The 22,276-nt window shown below is 43.3% G+C and overlaps 2 protein-coding genes across 2 annotated transcripts; one reads left to right on the top strand and one right to left on the bottom strand.

Moving 5' to 3' along the window:
• Positions 1-1,088: 1,088 nt before the first annotated feature.
• GPS1 (G protein pathway suppressor 1) lies at positions 1,089-14,275 on the bottom strand. The gene is made up of 14 exons (XM_064728498.1): positions 14,098-14,275; positions 11,603-11,695; positions 11,089-11,270; positions 10,140-10,304; positions 9,838-9,973; positions 9,606-9,683; positions 9,233-9,293; positions 8,778-8,863; positions 8,209-8,303; positions 6,998-7,103; positions 6,566-6,646; positions 6,305-6,442; positions 5,951-6,085; positions 1,089-5,239 (listed from the first exon to the last, which is right to left on the bottom strand). The coding sequence occupies exons 1-14, from the start codon at positions 14,128-14,130 to the stop codon at positions 5,165-5,167; spliced, it is 1,464 nt and encodes a 487-aa protein (XP_064584568.1). The 5' UTR covers positions 14,131-14,275; the 3' UTR covers positions 1,089-5,164.
• Positions 14,276-14,369: 94 nt separating this feature from the next.
• On the top strand, positions 14,370-22,213 carry RFNG (RFNG O-fucosylpeptide 3-beta-N-acetylglucosaminyltransferase). The gene is made up of 8 exons (XM_064728500.1): positions 14,370-14,741; positions 15,576-15,624; positions 16,136-16,238; positions 16,618-16,771; positions 17,814-17,902; positions 17,993-18,158; positions 19,444-19,529; positions 19,763-22,213. The coding sequence occupies exons 1-8, from the start codon at positions 14,370-14,372 to the stop codon at positions 19,827-19,829; spliced, it is 1,086 nt and encodes a 361-aa protein (XP_064584570.1). The 3' UTR covers positions 19,830-22,213.
• The last annotated feature ends 63 nt before the right edge of the window (positions 22,214-22,276 follow it).

Genomic DNA, 22,276 nt, shown 5'->3' with positions numbered 1-22,276 from the left:
CCCTTGCACAGGCATACATGCTAAAGCTGTCAAGTAGTCTGAGTTTCCTGGTCTGTTCCCCCTCTTGGAGTAAAAAACCCAAATATGTGTTATTCTAGAATTTCAAACTGTTTAATTGACCTCTCCCCATTAACAGTTTCCCAAAAAGATCAGAAAGCTCAGACATTCTCCTGCTCAAAGTCTGCAAAGGCAAAACAGCCAGTTCCAGCACAAGAGAACTGGGGCCGTGTGAAACACACAGATTTTATTTTAGATCACCCCTCCCTCTCATAAATACAGTGTCGTCACTGTATTTATGAAGTACCAGAAGTACTAGACCAGTGTGAAGGAACAGTCAAGGTGGCTTTTGGCTCCTAAATTCAGGAGGAGCCTTACACTTGAGAGTAGTAATTGGATACCATTCTATAAAGAAATTAGTGTTTAAGGTATATTTGTCCCTCCCTCCATACCAAGGCATTTCTTAACAATCACAATGGAGAAATGCAGGTAGACCTTATCTTGTCCACTCCTGTCCATGGCATGGCTGGAGGCTGCCACACCCCTGACACAGGGCTGAAAAACTGCTCAGTTTGGCACTGCAACATAGACCCACCTCTGTGCATCCAACTGCAAATCACCACACAAATGGAAAAAAGTTTCAACCTGAACTTTTGGCAGCTGTGCAAGAAGATGCCAGCCTTGCAGTACTACGGCAAAGCTGTCCAGATGAGCCACAGCTCACTAAGCAATGCTTGTGAACTCGGAGGCCCAATTGCAACATGAGCAAAGCCAAGCCACTTACTGTTCACACTGAGCACACCTGCACTAACAAGGGATTACTTTCAGGCTAGGCAATATACTAATTATTCTGTTTATCTCTAATCAAAAGATTGTAGTTTGCCAGCTCGGTAAGGTCAAGGCCTGTTTTGTTTCTGTTTCACAGGCCCTTAAGGAGATACACACTATTTTATTTTCATGGAGTAGGGGAAGAAAGGGCAGTGCTCTGAATGTAGAATGATGCTGAAAATGATGCTCAGTCTTCAGGAAAATGGGTTCTCACATCTAAATTATTTTCAGAGGCACACAAGAAAAAGCTGGGGTATTTCACATAAGAAAAAAAGAAAGCCAACTGCCTTTATTTGAGAAACAGGTTATGACATGAGATATGAGAAAGATCTAAAAAAAATTTAAAGACAAAAAGGTGCATCAAAACAAAGACTGAAACTCCGAGATTTCAGCATGTATTTATGGGGTACAAACTTTGAAGTGCAGAGAGTTCACAGTTGTATCAACTACAGGCAAAGGGAGTATAAAGCCTGAGCTGAAGGCTTAGAGAATTGAAACAGTGGCACCTGTAGGGTCAGCGATAAAAAGAATACCCAGCCTGATCTACCACCTAAGCCAGATTTTTCAGGTCCTGCCACTTGAGTTCTTGTTTAAATTAGACCATCTCTTGCTAATGTCCTGCAGTCTGTAGCTTCAGTAACTCTACCAAGGCCTAAGCTTATTTCTTTGATGTCAAAAACTTAATTGCATTATGAAGTTACCAAGCTTCTAATTAGTGAATCTTGTACATTTTCTCTTAGAGCTTGACATGACCTATTAGCCAGTTTCTGTTCCCCTTTCTAACTAATTTAGCCTAATCAAGTTATCCTATGAGAGAATCTAAAGCTACACAGCAACCCTATGAAATGTTGAATGGAGTTCAGAGATTCTTAAGAACACAAAAGCCAAAATAACATTACTTTAACTACAAAGTTCATTTGCAAAGCAGACAAGTAATCCTTTCCCTATTCTCTAACAGCATCAGAGGAAGCAGAATTCAGTTCCACACCAGTTTGGTGGTTTTCACCCTACTGCAAATTCACAGCTGATGGAATACCAGAGAAGTAAAACACTGACTTGTCTCAACCTCAGCTGTCACAAGCAGATGGTATAAAACATACTTAGAGCACTGTCTCATGCAGCACACTGCTGCCCCACTGCTATCTGCTTCATAAAGAGTAATGAAGATGGCAGAAGAATCTCAAATAGTCAAATTTATTTGGCTGAGACTTTAAAAGAAAAATGAATCAGTGCTTGACAAGCACTTTCTACCAATACACAATGTGTCTTTGTCAGATTGAAGTTTCCTCTTTATTCTTTCCCTGAAAGTTTATATTACATTGCACATATCAGAAATAATACCTTATTCAGTGGCAGTTTTGGGAGCTATCCAGAGGATGGAACAGTGCTGAGACCTTTGCTGCAGAGTCACAGAAGAGATGTACAGGTCACACTCACATGGCCTGGGACAAAGACCAAGCTCTGTTATTTTCTCCCTCACTTACTGACACCTTTCAGCCAAAAGCAGCTCATAGATGATGCTGCAACAGCCAAGGTCCTCTAAACAGACCTCCCCCTGCAAAACCTAGCAACACAGACCACAGTGCTGGACAAGTTCTGGGCAGATAATTACCAATCACCCCAAACTAACACTAATCTCACAGTGGCAGCTTCTACATTACCAGTTACAGTGAGTGTGCTAATTAAAACTGCCTTTGCCAAAAGAATAAGGTTTTTTCAACTGTTTTTCCTTTAGTCCTAGCAAGGCCATGTAAAGAAAGCAGGATTTACACTGCATGAGGAACCTGTCATGGCCTACCAGTGGCACTTCCTTAACAAAAAGGTGCTGCACAAGTTCATTAAATCCATATGAATGGGCCCCTCTGATCATATCTTAGACATACCAACATGCTACACATTCCACAAAACTTCATCACTGAATGACCTTGGCGGTCACAAGGAATCACTGAAAATTCAATCTTTGTTGGTCACTATTTCCCCATTTATTACTTGGGAAATTACATTGAGATTTAAGGTAAGAATCATTTTTACTGGGGGAGACTGCTTATGAATACAATTTTCCTAGAACTATATGCATACTGTGTTGTACTTTGCGGGGTTTGAGACTGGCAGGCAGTTAGGACTGAGGCAGGTGTTGGACAATATCTAGAAGAAACATGCCTGTACAGCCCTGACTCCCATCTACAAGATCCAAAAGCAACAGCAGCTTCTTTCACAGGCTAAAGGAGAGAGTTACATGCCAGTAATTCTGCACAAAGCACCCACGATGCCAATGTAATAAAAGAGAAATGCTTGATAACTCCCTAAGAGGCTGCAAGCACTTTTGTCTGGGGGGACAAAAACTTAACCATGCCTGCCAGCATACAGAATGGCCTCGGGCCACAGTCAGAGCTGGAAACTGCTGCTGCCACCTTGTGGGCCCCTTGTGGCTGCTGAGGGATGTGTGATGCCGCTGGTGTCTGGAAATACAGAGACTCCAGTCAGCTCAAGACACCACTGAGGAGTCCTGCAGCAGAAATCCTCCAGCAAGTGACTGATAAAAATAAATAAATAAAATAAAAATCCCAAAAGTGGGAGCACAGATGGTCACCTGGCATGGTGCACTTCACTGGGATGCAAAACCACCTCCTAAAGAGCAGAGTGTAACATCTTTTCCTGATAAATACTATCACTGGCCCATCTGCGGAAGAAAGCAAAAATGTTTGAGTAGCATTCAGGACTGAAAAGCTTCCCTTCAACACAAACAGAAAATGTAAAAGTACTTTCCCTGCATCTCTTATAAGGATATACAGCAATTTACCCAAGGACTCAACTTGCCTTTCTCACTAAACTGGCCATCAGCGATGCTTGACACTCAGTTCTTCCCTCAAAAATGGGAGAATTTTTCCATGCCAAATGTAACCAAAGACCTCACATACACTATTGCTTCCATTTTCAGCACCTAAGTAATAAAAAGCATGGAAAGCCAGGAGAGACCACTGTTGCTACAGGAATTTTGCTGTTCGAATGTTCCTTCAAACTGCACTTTCTTTACATTTCATCCAAGCTGCATCTCCCACCAGATCAGAAAGCAAAACAATCACCTATGAAACATCATGAAGCTTAGCAAAAAAACAGAGGCTTGAGATCAAAATACCTAAAACCCAACTTTAACACAAAATTCCAAATACTCAGAAGTTTTTTAATCCTGCTGTTTAATGCACTAGATATAACAACTTATTTTTTTTTTAAAAAAGCATGAACACATTAAAAGTAACATCTGTAGTCACTTGCCAGACCAGTCACGGATGGATCAAAATTCTCAGCTTGCCTTATGGTTTAGATGAATAAAAGGCAGCAGTGACTTCAGAAAATTCAGTGCATATCTCTTTTCATGAACACAGGAGGATAACACACACACACACACTGGGCTGCCACCTTTAACCCCTTTATAAAAAGAAAAGCAGAATAAATGCACCTGGAGAGTGGGCACTAGACTTACTCTTTTTAGGGCTTCCACAAGACTTGAGTGGTGTTCTATGGCATTTATCCAGTCTACCCAAAACAACTGTTGCACATGCGGGGAACCCATCACACACTATGGCAGTAAGACTGGGCAAGCGGCAATATTTGCATGAAGTAGAGATTTACTGCTATGATAACACTGGACCCTAAAGCCAGGTCACACACAAGAGGGAAACACATCAGGAAACAGTTCTTTGAAAATAGAGACCAGAGAGAGAGAGAACCTGGCTGCAGGTAAACATAAAACCCTAAAATAAAGGCCTGTGACTGAATGCATGGAAGCAATGCCATGTTTTCTGGTACAGGTGAAAATTCTCCAAGAGTTTCTCAAAGGAAATCTCCTCCCCCATCAGAACTCTAGTTCCATAATTGAGAGCAATGCACTTGTAAGTTTATTTGGAAAAAAGAAAGCTCAGCATTGCTCAAAATCGAGGCAATACTTTCAGGCCAGCAAAATTCACCTTATATCGTGTCTGTCCATTCAACTAACTATTTTTGCAACTTTGAAACAAGAAAACTATTAGCAACTGAAAAACTCTCAACTCAGAATCTGTACGGATAACCTGAAGCTCTTTATGGAGTGGTGGAAGGAGAGTGAAGGTTTCTACCAAAACTGAAATGAAGACTCATTTTTAGGGATGCTGTTTTTAAAAAGAATTTCTTTTCAAGGAGAATTGAAGTTATTGGAATATTCATATTATCCACCACCAAACCCTGACTCAATCCGAGCAAGAAGTGAGGGAGATAGGGACAGTTTGTGAAGCTCAGCAGTTAGTGGGTGAGACACTGGGTACAGTCCTGAGGGACCATTTCTTTTGGTAGTGCACGAAGTTTTTCACATGTTGGTGCTCATTCTGGATTGGCTGTTAGCTGGAGTGAGCTCCCCTTGGCTACCTTCCCTCGGAGGAGACTGCAACAAGACCAAAGCACATCCGAGTTAGTGATGTGTAAATATTCTGCAGCCTGCTTCCTGAGAGACAAAATAAAGCACAGGTGAAGCACAGCAGGATGGCAGCAGGGGGAGAGCATACCCCCAGGTTCATTAATGATGGTTTTGTATTAACAACTTCTACAGTTCACAAAAAGTTTTCATAAAGAAGTCAAACCAGAACTTTTAAGCCACTCTTGCCAACTATGTACAAGGTGCTGTTGACCCCAGGAATTGAATCCTATCTGACATTTAGTAATCACAGGGATTAATATACTATAGAAATTAACACATTTTGTGCAGATGGCCTATCCTCCCTAAAGGCATCCTTTTCAAACTGCAATCCAGAAAGAATACTCCTAACAATTAACGCTTCTTTTACTTCCTCTGCTGAAAAAATTACTTCAGACAATCTTTATTGAGAAGGTAGAAGATACGTCTACCAAGGACTGGACCAAAGGAGTTATTCAGAATTAACCCAACCATATAAACTTCAAAGGAGCTTCTGAGCTGTACAAACAGGTTAATCTACTGGCTAAAAACACTTGTTCCTTATATATGAAGTATTTACTACTGTAAGAATTTGTCCAATCAGGAACCTGATAGATTCGCTCCCTTCCAGAATCCTCAATTCACCAACTTTCATAGTTTTACTTAACCCTGCCTTTAAGTCTCAGATGAGCAGGGCCATACCTTGACATGGATCTGGTTGCGCAGGACTGCGGCTCGCAGGATCATTGCTTTGGCACGGCGCTGAAACTCTTTGCCCATCTGTAAAGACTTCTCAAAAGTTGTGCTGCGCTGATCTACATCTCGAGCATACAGAATCTGTAACCAATACAGAGAACTGAACATGGGAGCTGTGCCAGGGTTCCACAGCAGGAAAACAGCTAAGGCATTATGGAGCCTGAGGTCACACACAGTTCACCCCTACTGAACACACCAGGCCCAAGAGATGAATGCACCTTTCCAAGCCTCTCAGGAATGGAGAGTTTCTAAACTTAGTAAGCCTGTTCAGTCTCTAATTCATGGGTGAAATGCACTCACCTTACTGTGCGAGTCTATTCTGGCATTGATCAGTCCCTCCAAGATCAGCTGAGTGAGTTCATCTTCCAGAGCAGCCACTGTGGTGTTAAAAGCAGTGGCCATCTTGCGCATGTCTGCCGACACATAGGGGCTGAAGTACTAAGAAGAAGAAGAAAATATTCAGTTGCACACTCCACCCTTTAAGAAACTAGGAGAAAAGTAATTGCAAAGAAATGGCCTATCTCCCTGTTTATCTACCTCTGGGATGACAGGAACAATTACCTGGATAAGGGCACGATTTCGAATCTGGGTATAAAGTGTCCTGACATGAGGTGCAAGGTACATATCTAGCAGCAAGTTGTCCTGCGCAAAACAATAAACCACATCAGAAGCTGAGAAGCAATCTGGAAAAATATATTATTCCTGTGTTCTGAAACATTTATGCGTATATACTTAAACCTTAAGAATATTATACTACAGGAAGACAATACAATAAAACAAGAATGAATAAAAAACATAGGAATATGTTTTAAATATTTATAATTTCTCTCTACAAATAAACTGTTCCTAATTTCCATGCACCACACCAAGAGACACAGAAGACACAGAAGACCTGAACATTTAGTATCTACTTTTGACAATCACTGCTTCTCACAAAAGCCTAGGCAAAGGGAACTTTTAGGGTCTGCTCTGCACTGCTCTCCTGCAACTCACCTTCATCTCATCCAGCATCTTCAGGCATGAAGCATACTTCGATTCATAAAACTTGAAGATGATGTCACGAACCTGTGGCTCCAGCTCCAAAAACAATTTGAAGGAGCTACAGATAAAGATGGCAGTGATCAGACATTGGAACCTGCCACTTATATACCCCATAACCTCATCACTCCAAGTCACAAGGTTAAAAACTCTCACTATCATTCCAAGAAGATTCCAAGAATTTACCCTCTAACAGACCAGACAGCCCATTTTCACCAGGGCTAGGAGCCTGGAACACAGAGAGATAGAGCACAGCATCAGAGCTGTGATGAAGGAAGACAAAAGACTTTTGACAAACCAAAGAGTAGAAGTGTTTGTCCACACAAAACAAAATCATGAATGTGAATAGGTCAAAATCAGGCAAACAAATGCCATACTGTAGTCCATGCTGGCCAGCTCTGTGTCCCCTTTCAAAGCACAGCCTTCATTATGTAGAGCATGCCATAGACAAGACAAGCATGACAATTTCTCTGAGAAACAAGCTATTGTGAGTGTGGTAAATCTTAGGGATGTACACTTTTCCTCAGCACACTCCCAGTTCACCATCATAGATTTTTAAACCTTGAGATCTCACCCTATTTATCAGCCCATAAAAGAGAGTAACAACCCCTTTTCCACAGCAATTTAAGATTACTGCTTCTGTACATCTAGCTCCTGTACACCTAGCTGACAGGAATTCAGTAGCATTGCAATTAAATCTATGACACTCAATAACCACTTTCTTCCAAAGACTGTAATTATCTTAACCTTCTGTATAGTAAGATTACACTCCAAGGTGTACTAATAATTACTAAATTGTTTTAATGATTAACATACACCACAACAAGGGGCAACATGAAGGAAAGCTGCCTTTGACAGAGGACTGTGTCCCTCTACTCAATATCTGATATGAAGTACTGATGAAGACAGACAACTGGGCTATGCAGATGCTTAGCAGCATAGCAGGATTTAACCTGGGTAGGAAACTTATACTAAAAAAATTTCAGCTGTGATTAACCACTGTGTTTTAGACAGTGAAACACCACTTAATGCTAAAGGCAAATTAGTGCTCAGTGATTCTTTCTCTCCTGTATGAGAAATACTCCTGCCAAAATCCACTCTTAACCAAAGTCCCATGTTCCAAAAGATGTCCAGTACATACAAACATCACTCAAGGCATCACTCACCTACTGGAGATAACATTTCGTTGCAGTTCCTGACGGTCAAATGTAGCAAGGGCACAGAGCCCACCATACACAGCCACATTGCTGGGAGATAACAGCTACAGAGAGAGGGAGAGACAGAGAGCAAGCTGTCACTGACTACCAAAATGGTGTAAGGGTGGCATTGAGTCTTCTACCCCAGGCCTTTCTTTCAAGCAGTGACAAGATTAGTCCTTATCAAATGCAGTGGAAGCACTCAGGTTGCTCTCACCCACTGCGTAAGGTGACAGAGTCAGAGCAGTAACACTGCTAAGAGAGCAGACATCAATTTCAGGAGCTTTTGGTTGATTGAATTATAAATTATAAATCATAAATCTCACAGGTAACTCTTATGTGATCTAGAATAGAACATTTAGAGAAGCCAAGAACAGAGACTTAAAAAACCAAAACAAACCAACCAGCACAGTTCACAGCACCACCAAACTATATAGGAATGCTGCAAGAATAACTACAATATCTGAATTTTACAACCTAATACTAAGAAGAACTGCATCCCCTCCAAGACCTGCGTACAGCTCCCTCTTGGTCCTCACCTCAGGGAAATCACAGTGATCAAATGATGCCAACAAGAAGCACTTTGCTGCCTGTTTGTACTTCCGGGCAGCTAGTTCGGCCAAGCCTAGGAACCAGAAAAAGTTAGTCCTTTTTTTATGACAGTATACAAATTAGGGAAAATTGAAAAATCTAGGGAGTAGGAAAGGCCCCCATGGTTGCTAATGCCTTCACTAGTGAAGTAAAACAAGATCCTCAGACTGTATCAAGCATCCTTTGAACTACATTGACTCATACAGGTATCCTCTCTGAAGAAACTCAGGGAGATGGCAAAAACCAGCAGCTCTATCTCACCAGCTTCATTAAATTTTGCATGTCTGGTATGGAAATACAAAGTCTGTCAAATATGAGAGAAAAAATAAACCCAAGAGCCCTACGGACAGCTAACAGATAGAAAGACAGGCAAACCATACAGGAAGCTGAAGGATTCACTCACCTGCTGCACATTTCAGTTTGGTGAGAATTGCTTGTGTCTGGCTATCTCTTTCTCCTCTTTGCTAAAGCATAAAACAAAGCAGTAGTGAGCAAGCAGTATGAAAGCTATTTTGCTTACAACTAGGATAATGTCCCCAGGATATTTCACCCTGATAATTAACTTGCCAATTTCAATGGCAAGAAAACTTAATTTTATTTCTCTTGGGAAATATGGCAAAACTGAGGACAGGAAGTACCCATTTTTACCATAAGTCAGATTTTGTACACGTGCATCATGAGAGAAGTCATAAAGGGGGAAAGGAAGAAATCATTTTACAAATTTAGAAACAGAAAACAAAGGGAAAATGTATGCAAGTTAAAGAGCAGGAGCTTACTTCTGCAATTTCTGGTGTAGACTCAGCCTTGCTAACATAGCTCAGAACATGAGACCAATTCTGGAGGTAGACACTGACCTGTAGAGAGGCAGAAATAGTGTGGGGCAGGCACAGATAAACGGCACTCCTCAGCTAAGCCGCATCATTGAGGGCACAAGAGCCAAGGATGGGGGGCAACTTCACAGCAGGTATCACAAAGACACCAGGTACCTCTGCCTGCAAATCCTCCTACCTTGATAACATTGAGACACATGTTGATGACATGTTTAGCACTGGTGCAGTAATCACGGGCTCGCGAGTAACACTTGAGAGCATTGCTGAGGTCTCCACAGTCCAGGTAATGATCACCCAAATCATCGTGGCCTCTCCTGGAGGACGGCAATTAAAACATCAGTGAACTGTATGCTCAGAAACGGACAAAGGCAGTTTGTTCTCAACAAGTAACTCAACACACTGACCTAAGGGCACATCCCACGTTAACTACGGAGAAACAAAATGCTCTTCCTTGCTCCAGAAGAGCCTTTTGCATCTCACCTGATACTCTCCTTGATGGAGTTCCCTTTGTAATTTTTCAGATCTGTATCGAGTTTCTCCAGTTTAAGAAGAGCTTTCTTGCGTGTAGCTTCAACCCAAGCTGTGTCAAGAGGAGGAGGTTCAATTCCACTATCAGGGACAGCATCAGGTGTATTTTGCAGTTCTCTGAAAGAAAAGTATTTGAATGAGGCTATTAGGCTGAATATGTTTCAAAACAGAAGTCTGCTAAGTGCCTGGCAATGCTACCCTAACAAACAGTACTGCATACACAAAATAGACCAAAGAGAAAATAAAGGTAGTGGAGAAAAAGAAACATATTGCTAAAATGTCCAGTGCAAACAGTAACACAAGCATCACAGATGTTTACAAATACTTCACAAAATTATCCTAATGATCTTAGGATGAATATACTGTCACACACATGGTAAAGACTCCCCATGCAAAACAGACAAGAAATCATGAAATAAGCATAGCAACAAAAATAATACAAAGATGGGAAGCGTGGATGTATAAGTGAGATATTAAAGGTGATCCTTAACATCAAGCCTCTTTCTAGAGTGGGGGACAGAAAGGAAACAATAAACCAAAACAAGGCAAAAAGTTAGATTAGATATTAACTTATGAAAATAAAAGCATCTAGAACAGGCCTCCATAATCTGCCTCAGGAAAAACAAATTTATTCATTAATATTTGAGGCAGTTGCAAGGACTAAACTCACCTCAATATCTACCTGCAGCTTTTAAAAGCACAAAGATTTCAGAATGAGATAATGCCTTCTGTGCTCTATCTTTTAAAAAAGCATGAACACACATGTCGCTGCTATTAACTCTAAGGGCGAAGATAATTTGCATAAGGTACGTGCTGGTATTACATGCAAAGTATTCCATTGCAGCACATCACTCTTAACTCTGTCAGGAAAGCTCCCCACGTTCCCATGGCCTCTTAGTACCTCGTGGCCTCAGACAGCTTTCTGTGGATTTCTTCATACACATCAACATTAAAAGTTCTCTGGACAAATGACAGAGCCATCTTGAGAGCTTCCACCCGCAGCTGTGGGCAGTGGTCAGCGATGAACTGCAGCCGCTCGATTCGCATCAGCCCACTGTAGCTGGACGCATACTGCTCCAAATCCTGCCAACAAAACCTGGCCTCAGAAGGTGAAAATGGACAACTACATCAGCCTACTGCACTGTGACCTGCACAGCTTTTCCTGCAGACCTGATCCCCTCAAGGAGGGCAAACAAAAATCAGTAAGATTAGTCCATGTCTGCTTTCTTCAAATATAAGTAATTTCCTCAGAAATATGCTCTACACTACAATTTACCATTTCAAAATTTCAGTTGTGATGCTTTTGTGTTTAAGACTAACCAGCGTTAAGATTTTTTCAGAAGGGTCTTTTTCAAAATTCTTCAAGGAAGAGACCATGGGCAAGAAATGTACCCACAGCCCTCAGCAGCACGTACCAGCGTGGGGTTCTCCACCACATAGTTGATATCAGGTGAATTTTGCTGATCTTCTTGTGGATCTACGTCAATCTGCATGGGCTCCACTGCACCCTAAAAGAGCAAAACAAGGTCAAAAGCAGCTTATATGTTATTCAATTTACTAAGGATTTGCTTAAATATGTGTTAAATTTTAAAAATGAAAAAGCACTCCTCAGTCTTTTGATATATGCTTAGGACTTTTCTCTAGCAGCACCACCAGTCAGCATGATGCTTGGTCTAATGCAAGCAGCAGTATGGCTTAGCATTCACACAGAGCAGTTTACTTGGCTTGGTAAATTATCAAGCAAAAAAATGAAGGGGTCAAATAATCTGATTATACAAAGTATGTGAGGTATGCATATGCATTCCATTTCTCTTCCCTGAGCAAGAGCAGGTGTTAACACTCAGATCAAGAAGTTCCAAAAGGCAAAATGTACCAAAAAACTCACCACAACCTTTCAAAATTGCTTTAATGCTTAGAAATAATATTTCTGGGGGAGGGGGAAGAGGCAAATATTGTTAAACTTCTTAGAAGTATTAAAAGCCATAAAGAACAGAACGCCAAATGACAACTTCAGAGTTTCCAACACAGCAAGGAACAATTTGACTGCACTGCATGGATGTGGCATTAGTCAAACTATCTTACTATAGTTTTCAAGTTCAATTGCTCAGATAGAGCCTCTTTGGAGAAACAACAGAATTTTATTCTCCCAGTATATCCTGCACTGCTTTGAGTCATAAGGACTCACAGCAATGCAGTGACTTTGGCACAGCTGCATTGCTTCAGCTCCTGCATGTACTCCAGGTAAGACCAGCTTGCTATCCCATTCCACAAACTAACTGCTCTGCTGGCACAAAATTCATTGTCTCCTCCTAGTCCAAGTGTGCTGAACAGTCCTCCTAGGAATTACTGTGAGGAAATAAAGTGAGGAAAACTTAGCAGACTGTCTGCTTATAAAATGCTGACTTTGTGCACATAGTATATAAGCTTGATTTGCAAAAGTGGATCTCACAAGACAGACATGCCAACCACCTTGCCCCCATAAACATCCGATTATTTCCATATTTTTACTGTCAAGAAATCAAAGATTGAGGGGTTTTTGGACTGGGTTGATTGTTTAGTTGGGTTGTTTTGTGACAGGGAACAGGGCAGATGCAGATTTCCTATCTCTAAAAATTACACTCACCCACAGTCTGGAGGTCTTATTCTTTCACAAACTGATACATATCAAATGCACATCTCACCACTGAAATCTCCCAAAATCTGAAGTAAAAGCAAGTGAAGCGCAAAACCATCTGTTTCCTAGTTTACTAACCTTTCCATGAAGGAAAGGGAGGCAGGGAGGGCACAGAGGAAATTTTGGTTGTTTAGACCACCCCTCAGGCAAAATCCGCATAAAAACAGGCAATTCAACATATGCTGAGACCGCTACCTTTCCCACTTTTATCTACCTTCTATCTTTTCTAATATCACAAACACTACGTGCCAAGGTTAGTTTGTTTAGGCGGCACTTGCCTACCATAGTAAAAACTCAATTACAGACTCCTTAGAAAACAGCAAAAAAGGTAACTGTAATTCCAGCTGGTGGAACAGAACAATTTGTGTCTTGCTACAGTGAGAGTCTGCACTCTGCATTTCTCACTTAACTCCCAGACAAGGAAAAACAAAAGTGGGTTGAAAGCCCCAGTAGGACAAGCAAACTCAAACATTTTCAAGCTCTTTATTTTGAAAGGAAGATGCAATGCCAACTCAAAAACTACTCACAGAGCAAATAATAAACAGCCACTCCCCAAGATTTCCTAAGCCCCAAGGGCTGCTCTGCTGAGGGTACCTCACCAGGCCTCACATAAGCAGATATGTTGGTGCCTGAGCTGAAGTCTCCTGCTGTACTCGGCAGGAATAGGTGTGATCTGCTGCTGGACGGGGTGCAGTACAGATCTATTACTAACGAAGGGGCCGAGTTGGATGCTGAACCGTCCCTCGTCCTCTCTGCCCAAAGCCCCGCGCCCTGACGCAGATATGCTACTGCTAAAACTGGCAAAGAACAGCCTCCGCAGGTACGTCGTGTCACCGACCCCCTCGGCGCTCCCGGGGCTTTCCCTGCACGACAGACTCTTCAGTTCCTCCTCACTGGGCCACCTCACCGTACCCTCCGCCACCACTCCAACCCTACCCACGGCGGGGACCAAACACAGGGCCATCGCAGCGGCGGGGACACCACGGGTGCCGGAGGATGCTCGGCGGAGCATTGCTCCTCGCGAACGGCGACGGAAGAGACACAGACCCGACGGAAGGGCGAGCGAAGGCCCAAGGCCAGCCGAAAGCCGCTCCATGTCCGTGGAGCGCAAGGAGAGGGCCGCACGGAGGCCGCGGCCGAGCAGGGGTCTCAGACCCTGCCCGGGAGGGACGCGGAACGCGGCGGAGCGCGGCAAGGCCCGAGGGGCCGGGCCGGCAGGACGCGGCCACCCCATACCTGCAGGTTAAAGACCTGGACGGGCAGCGGCATCCTCCCCTCACGCCGCCGCTTCCGGCTACCCGCCCCTCCCGCTCCGCTTCCGCTTCCGTTTCCGGGCCGCGCGTCGCGGCGAGGCCGCGGCCGACAGGTGAAGCTCTTAAAGGGGCCGCGGCCCCGCGGCGGCGGCTCGACGACCTCCGGGCGCTCCTTCCGCGGGGCCGCCGCCACCTCCCAGAGTGCGGGGCCATGCGGTGGCCGCACCCTGCGGCGGGGGCCCGCGGGGCTGCAGCATGAGCGGTCCTTGCCTGGGGCTGCGCAGGGCCGGGGTTCTGCTGTCGCTGGGCGCCGCCGCGCTCCTGCTGCTGCTGCTGCCGCGGGGGCCGCGCCCCGCCGCGCCCCGCCCGCCGCGCCCCGCCGGGCCCAGCGCGGCCCCGCCGCACCGCGCGGGCTCTGCCGGAGCGCCGGGCGGCGGGCTGGGGGCCGGCGGGCTCGCGGGGAGCTCGCAGCTTGCGCGGAGGGGCCGCCTCGGGACTGCCGGCAGCGCGGCCAGGGAGAGCCTGGAGCTGAAGGACATCTTCATTGCCGTGAAGACCACGAGGAAATACCATAGGAGCCGGCTGGACTTGCTCCTCCAAACCTGGATCTCCCAGGCGAGAGGACAGGTGAGAGACTTTGCCAGCGGGCAGGGGCAGCCGGCAGCTCCGGCCCTGCGCTTCCAGGACAGCGAGTGCGCTCCCACCGAGTTTTTCTCTCTTATGTTAAAAAAGACTTTCTTTGTAAGACTGTGGAAAGTCGTTTTATATAAACGCTTAGTGTGAACATACTTCCAAAAGAGTTCGTTGCTGATTAGGCCAGTTACTTACAATATGGGATCGGTAGTCCAAGCAGACATAGTTTGCTGATTTTTGTATTACTGTAGAAAGTGCTTTCATGATAGTGAAATATTCCTGATTATGATGCATCTAAGCTAATATGTTGGACCAAGTACTTAAGGTTTTCTGTAGGTCATAAAGTTTGTTCCCTTGTTTCAGAATTTTGGTCCGTTCAAGTATATTAATGAGATTTTATCCAGCCATTGGAACAAGACTGTGTTAACCACCTCCCACTTCCCACCCTGACTTCCATTTTTTCTTCTTTACCTGCTTGGCAGCTGTGGATGATTCCTAGCCAGAGAGAGGAGGTAGTACCAAAAAAAGATCAAAATCCTTTCTGTCTGGAAATCAGATGTCTGTACCATGAGACAAGGAGGGTAAAATGCAGCCTGCTTTATTAAAATGACATTATTCTGGTTTGTAATGAAAAAATGTAACAAATAAGGCAGGGGTTGAAGTTGCTGGGGGGTCTCTGCACCCCTACTCCTTCCCCCTTTCCAGTGGCTGTTGTGAAACAAACTGCCAAGAGAGACAAAACACTCTGAATTCTAACTGAAACTGAGCAAATTTAAAATTAGAATCTGAAGTTCTTAAATGTGGACACACGGTTTTTGTCTCCCACAGACATTTATATTCACAGACTGGGAGGATCGGGAGCTGCGCCTGAAAGCAGGTGAGCTGTGTAGTAGCAGAGGTGCATGCTATGTATTATAACTGAGTTTTGTTTCTTTCATACTCTCTATAGAAGTCCTTATTTCATGCTGTACAAGCAACTAGGGAAGTTAAGATGGAGAAAATAGAGAAAACTTCTCTCTAATTGGCACCTGGACAAGATGCCTGGAACTTCCAGAATACTGGGTTCACTTTTGCACCCCTTTTCTTCTTGTTAGTAAACTTAAGCTTATGTGGTTCAAAGTCATAGTTGGTATTTCTTTCACACGCATCTCATGACACTGCTTATATACCTTTGCTTGTTTTAATGCAGTCACACAGTTTCATGACTCTGCAGCTTACACGCCAGATGGGTGACCTGTGAGCCCTGCCTGTCCTGCAGCTTCTTCTCCATGCGTGCACCATGTGCACCTCAGATGTACAGTATTAGTGCCAAATGTGCGCTTCTTTTGTAGTCTTTTTTGACTACACATGCTTCTCAGACCTGAAAGGGCTGATCTTTATTCTTCTAGGGGATCATATGATCAACACCAACTGTTCCGCTGTCCATACCCGGCAAGCTCTCTGCTGCAAGATGTCTGTGGAATATGATAAATTCCTGGAATCTGGGCAAAAGTAAGTGAAACACATTGTTCCGATTGACTTTGTTTCTTCCAGTTCTGTGCTTACAGGAAACTTGAGTAACCATCTCTGTTCCAGTAAGGAATGTAGTATTAGCTAAAATGTAGGGATGAGTGCAGGAGAGGGAGCACAGCATGCAGCAGTGTTTATAAACAAGCGCCATCTGAAAGGTGGAAAGGATTATAATCTAAGGAAGTTATTAATTTCAGCTTCTTTGCAGATTTAGCATCTGTGGGTGCTTTCATCTTCCCTATTCTGTAATTTGGGACAATAAGGAATACTTTCTGCTCCAAGCCTGAAAGACTATGACTCAGTTGTAAACTTATAACTCATTTCTTTGTCCCTATAATTTCTTGATTTGTTTTGTTTGAAGATGGTTTTGCCATGTGGATGATGACAACTATGTGAACCCTCGGACTCTTCTGCATCTCCTGTCTGCCTTCTCACACAGCCAGGATGTGTATGTGGGGCGACCGAGCCTGGACCATCCCATCGAAGCAGCTGACCATGTCCAAAGTGATGGATCAGTAAGCAAACTTTTTCAGTTTGCCTGAGAGACATTCCAATATTCTAAGCCTTTAAAACCTTGACAATTCATAGGATTCCCCCATAAACCCAAGGGATTTAATCTGCAAGAAATGAACCTAGTGATGGTCATTTTCAGAGGCAGGATGCTGAGTTAAATGCACCTTCAGCCTGATGTTGTGTGCATACATATGCACAATGGAGGTTTTCTTCTGGATGGCTGGCTGTTTCTGTGCCTTTACTCATGCATGCTGCGATCTCCCTCACACTGAGCTTAGTAGGGCCTCCCCACCTTGACTTATACCTTTCCTTTAGTGGCTGTGGGGGCAATATTCCTTATTTTAGGACTTGGGAGTTTGGGTGGGAGTTCAAGGGGTTTTTAATTTGTTTTGAGTGCAGTATCACACACATTGTCATTATCTTTAACCAACTTCACATGGGTGACAGAAGCTTTCTGGATAGATAAATCATTTGCAATATAAAGTGGTTATTAGGTTTCCAAGAACCAGAAGCAAACATATCTCAACCACAAGATAGATGTGCTAAGGAGAAAATCCTAGCCAGGTCACCTGCACTGGCAGATCTGTTTAAAGATATATCAATCCACTGGTTAGAACGGCATAAAAAGCTATAAAGCAGCTTGTTAGGGAAGACTGCACAACAAAATCTCCTTGGACATAGAGCCAATATATATATGGACCACCTTTGACATCCTCAGTAACACTGAGCTGGCTATGACCCTTGGTTAAAATGAATAGAGGACAGATGTAATTGTGTGGAAGTGGGACTATCCATTCATGTGAGCTACCTCCCTTATACTAATTTGATGATTCACCTGCTGTCTGTTTCAAGATAGTTTCATTTGAGAGAACAGCTAGCTGCTTTCAGCAGCCTAAACAAATAGGGATTCATCTGTAGGCTTGTTCTGACTCAGATGTAATATTTGATATGAAATAGAACCTTGAGTTCCCTTCCCTGCCCAGCGAATTGCAAAAAGCTGATTGTCAGTAACTGCTATGTGTTTGGTTTTTTTTTGCTCTTCAGAAGACAACGGTGAAATTCTGGTTTGCCACAGGTGGAGCTGGGTTCTGTATCAGCCGAGGTCTTGCCCTGAAGATGAGTCCCTGGGCCAGGTAAGCATTGTCCCTAGCTGAGCTCCATCAATACATGTCTGGGAGGTTTTAAAACACATTTTGGCTTGTCTCCTATGCTCTCTGTCACAGCCTGGGCAATTTCATTAGTACTGCAGAAAGAGTACGTCTTCCTGACGACTGCACCATTGGCTACATCATCGAAGGGCTGCTGGAGGTAAAGCTGCTGCACAGCCCATTGTTCCACTCCCACCTGGAAAATCTGCAGAGACTGCAAGGGGAGTCTGTTCTGCAGCAGGTAGAGCTATGCTTCATGTCCTGTTCTTATAGTTACACCTCAGTCTGATCAGAAAGAACAGACTATGTAGACTTGGCACTCTTCAGCAAAGAAGGATATCTACAGACTCACTCAGAGCTGTGACCTGCTCAATTCCTTCATTTTGGTGAAAAGCACTGTTTCACTCTAGCCAAGTAGGTCATGTAGCTGTCCCCTCCTTTGGGGACACATTCTGCTACATGAAGCCTAGGTAGGGTGGTACCTCATCTCCTCCTAAACCTTGATTTTTTGCGTGTAGCTGTAGCAGAAAGTGTAGAAGTTTGCTAAATAGTGTTCCTGGTTTTGCCTAACAAAGTTGCAGTCTTAATTCATGCTGTTAAGAAAGGCAGCTATATAAGTACTTGACAAAACTAAATGTTAATAATTTTAAAGAACAATTTGTATGAATCTCATGAAACTTAAAGTTGCTTCTGAAAAATCAATTTGCTTTTTAGTTGCTGGGCTACATTTTACCTCCCTGGCAGCAGATGGAGCCACAAGGCCATCCAGCAGTGTTGCCTGCATCACACTGCTTGGCACCATGAGTAAACAGGAGTGTGGTTTTCCCCTGCATGCTGGATGGTTATATTTTTCTGGCAATTGTATTAGGCAGCAGAAATGTTTGCTTGGGGCCAGATTCCACCGTGATGTCACCTCCCTTTATGTTACTGAATTTGACTGTAGCAACAGTCCAACAACTGGCCATTGTTTCACTGGTCATCATTGGTTCCATGAGACGAAGATAGCTAACCCAAAACCCAGGAAATGTACAATTGCAAAGAAAATACAAGTCTTCTTGCACCTGACACATGAAAAATTGTGCAGTGCTTGTGTGGAGGAACCTGGGGTTCCAAAGATATAAACTTTGTTTCAGATTTGAAACATGACAATCCTTTCTATGCTACTTAATATGCAAATATTTATATTTTCCCCCATGCTAAAATATTGCTATTGCAGACTTCAGGCAATGTCTGGTAAGGATGAAAATGTTATTTAGTGAAGGTACAAACAGTAGCAGAATTCATGTCCTTACAAAGCTTACAGTTGAAACTCATCTTGTCCTGTGTATTCTCCCATGTTGCCCTTAGTGTCATTCAGCGCCAGCGTTGCTTACGTCAGAACTAATCACTGTCCTCCAAATGTCATCCATGTTCAGATTAGACAGCATCTTTGGAGACTTTCTTGGTACCTCATTAATAACCCTGCTACTCCACTCTGGTTTTCTGCATTAGTGTTACAAGTTTTGAATACTTCCTCATTTTTACAGGTAACCCTGAGTTATGGTGACCCTGAGAACAAACACAATGTCGTTAGCGTGGGAGGAGTGTTTGGCCTTCAGCAAGATCCAACCAGGTTAGTGTCCTCTTCCAAAACAAGGTCTTCCTACCTTGTTCATGTTAGTCACCTGTAAGATGATCAGACCCACTAATGGGTTTATTTTGTCGTGTCAGCTCGCTACTGTGCCAAAAGCAGGTAGACGCACCCCCTGCTCCATCAGCCTGCTGCACATTCAATGCTAGTATGTCCCATGTATGGAGAATTCCAATCTAATGCTGTCTTTTTTTTTTTTTTTCTTTTTAATATAGATTTAAATCTGTCCATTGTCTGCTTTACCCTGACACTATTTGGTGCCCTGCTAAGAAGATGTCATAATTCTTGACGAGCCACTGACACCTGTGTCTTAGCTAGTTTGCATAATGCAGGAGTTGTGGAGTTTTTGGTGGTTTTATTCTTCTTCTGGGAGACAACCAGTGGTATCTACAAAGGAGGTAGACAGACTCTGCTTAGAAAAGCAATAAGGTATGGTTTGTTCAGCTGCAGCCTGGGACATTCCGGGAAGAATCTTTGTTCTTTTGTCTAGTGGCTCTTCATAAGATGGCCACAGTTCTGTGTGTATGAGTCACTTCATACTTTCATTTGATGTCATGTGAACCTGTGCTTGGGCACATCTGAGGCAAATGCAGTACTGGGAGTGAGAGTGTTTTTACTACCCTTAGGGGTTATTGGAAGCCACTGTGTTGAAGCTGGAGTGCTAGAGCAGACTGTAGTCCCCATGGTGACAAGAGAGGGGAAGTTTTCACTCGTCTTTCTTGGGAACAGAATTATTTAAGAGCTTCTGTGGCCTGACAGATTAAAACTGCAGCTGGCTAGAATACAGAAATCCTGGAATCACTAGGGTAAACAAGGCTGAAAGCCTTTGTCATGAGAAAACCCTGTGTGAGGGTAAGCTTACTCAAGACTAGATGAGTTGCTTACAATGTACATTCTCCCCTGTCATCCATGTGTACCTCCTGTGGAGGTAATTGTCAGACCTGGCTCGCATGCCAACTGAATTGCAATGGTTGATGATTATAATCTATTCCCTTGATATTTGATATTGAAAAAATATTTGCCTGACAGGATGGTAATTGTTCCTCCTACTTGGCTGATAGTTGGTCACATGAGCTGGGGAAGCTTGTGCTGGCAAAACATGCAGTGTTTCTGAAGTGTGAGAGGGGAGAAATGCTAGGTAGCTGCAATGCACCAAGGAGAGTTTTGATGGTATCATTTCAGGACCTTTAATTGTATGGCCATGGTTACTCCAGCTTCTTCAGATAATCTTTTAATTACCATAAAGCCAAGATCAGTGCTTGTTTTTACTCCTTAATAATTCAACAATTAGTTCATGCAGTCACTAAAAGGAGATTGCACATTTACAAGCAGAAGTTCAGTGCTCTAGCAGTATCATCTGCTGCTGCTTTTTAAAGAAAGCAAACTTAAGTTTTAAAGTGGATGGAATGGGGCTGCATATGTTTACTTTTTTGTTAGCCCAGACTCTGGCCATGCGCAAACCCTGCCTGACCTGAAGAATACATTACAAAAATATTCCTTTGCAAAATCACTGTTTACTCTTATAAAAAATACTTGCTGGTTTAGTGCTAGAGTTTGAGGCCAAATTAAGGGAAGAATAATAGAATGCTGTTGTATGATCTGGAGCTGTGATTGTTGGCTTGATTGTGGATCTAGCAGAGGTTTCAGGTTTCTAAATGGCTGCACTCAGCTGTACTGTGGGGTTCACCTAGTTTTTTAACTTCCTGGCAAATGCCTGTAGAGTATTCAAGTGTGCCACTTAGCACAGGGGTCAGCCTCCTCAATGTTCCCTGCATTTTAACAAACCTTTCAGTGTTTACCTCAGTACACATTGTCCTCTTTGCATGATTTTAGGTAGTTCTGCTGAGGAGCAAACAAGCTGACGGCTAGTTACTACAGTCCTGCAGCTCATTCTTGTATTTCTCCTTCCTATCACGTGTACTAAGGTACACATGAGGTATGGAAATGAGAAAGCTGCAGGGAGCTGGATCAAAGCCCAGCTAGCACACTGGCTGTTCCATAATGGGCTGTCAGTGTTACAGGTGTGCCTGTCACAGAAAACAGAGGAGGATTTGTGGCATAGTAGGTTCTACCTCTTTATTAGATCTTCTGCTAACTAGAATTGAGGCATCCTGTGGTTTAATTATTTTGTCATTAATAGTTCTGGAGATTTCCTGGTATGCATGTATTTTTTTAATATGGTTTTAAAGTCCTGTAGCAGAAAACTGTGAAACTTCATGAGCTCTTGAGGTGATTTTGTCTTCAAGCACTGCTTCTGAACTCTCCTCTTGGAAATCTTCTTCCCCTTCCACTGGAAGCACCCTTTTGTAAGACAACAGAGATCAAGCAAGGACTGGGCAGCAATTGTGGCAAACTGCATTTGAAAAAAACCACAACACTTTATATTGATGGCAGCAAAACTAAATGGTAGAAGTTTCACACTGGTCACTGGTCACACTAGGTATGCCAAAGAGGCAAGTGCCCTCAAAGCTGGGAGGGTGTTTATGGAACTTAAAAAGAACCATGTTCTCCTGCAGGGCAATAGGAAACTTCAGTGTGTTCAGGCTCATTCCAAGGTTTCTTGTGCTGAGAATGCATTAAGCTGTGTGGATCTATCAGGATGCAGCTTTTTTATCAAACTACTTTTTCATACATAAAGTGATTCTATAAAATAAATATTTAAATATGTCAAAGGCTGTGTTTTGTAATATTTCTTCACGTGTGCTCTGTATCAAAAATGGACCTTAAAC

The sequence above is a fragment of the Zonotrichia leucophrys genome, chromosome 18 (genome assembly GCF_028769735.1).
Source record: "Zonotrichia leucophrys gambelii isolate GWCS_2022_RI chromosome 18, RI_Zleu_2.0, whole genome shotgun sequence".
Classification (NCBI taxonomy): domain Eukaryota; kingdom Metazoa; phylum Chordata; class Aves; order Passeriformes; family Passerellidae; genus Zonotrichia; species Zonotrichia leucophrys.
This window is presented reverse-complemented; position numbering and strand designations above follow the sequence as displayed.

Excerpts from the sequence above, each read along its gene's own strand:
- GPS1 (XM_064728498.1), bottom strand. The coding sequence starts at position 14,130 with ATGCCGCTGCCCGTCCAGGTCTTTAACCTGCAG. Across the intron at positions 11,696-14,097 it reads TCCAGGTCTTTAACCTGCAG|GGTGCAGTGGAGCCCATGCA; the intron begins GTATGGGGTGGC and ends TTGCTCTTTTAG. Across the intron at positions 8,864-9,232 it reads CAAACTGAAATGTGCAGCAG|GCTTGGCCGAACTAGCTGCC; the intron begins GTGAGTGAATCC and ends TCTGGTTCCTAG.
- RFNG (XM_064728500.1), top strand. The coding sequence starts at position 14,370 with ATGAGCGGTCCTTGCCTGGGGCTGCGCAGGGCCGGGGTTCTGCTGTCG. Across the intron at positions 14,742-15,575 it reads TCTCCCAGGCGAGAGGACAG|ACATTTATATTCACAGACTG; the intron begins GTGAGAGACTTT and ends TGTCTCCCACAG. Across the intron at positions 16,239-16,617 it reads TTCCTGGAATCTGGGCAAAA|ATGGTTTTGCCATGTGGATG; the intron begins GTAAGTGAAACA and ends TTTTGTTTGAAG.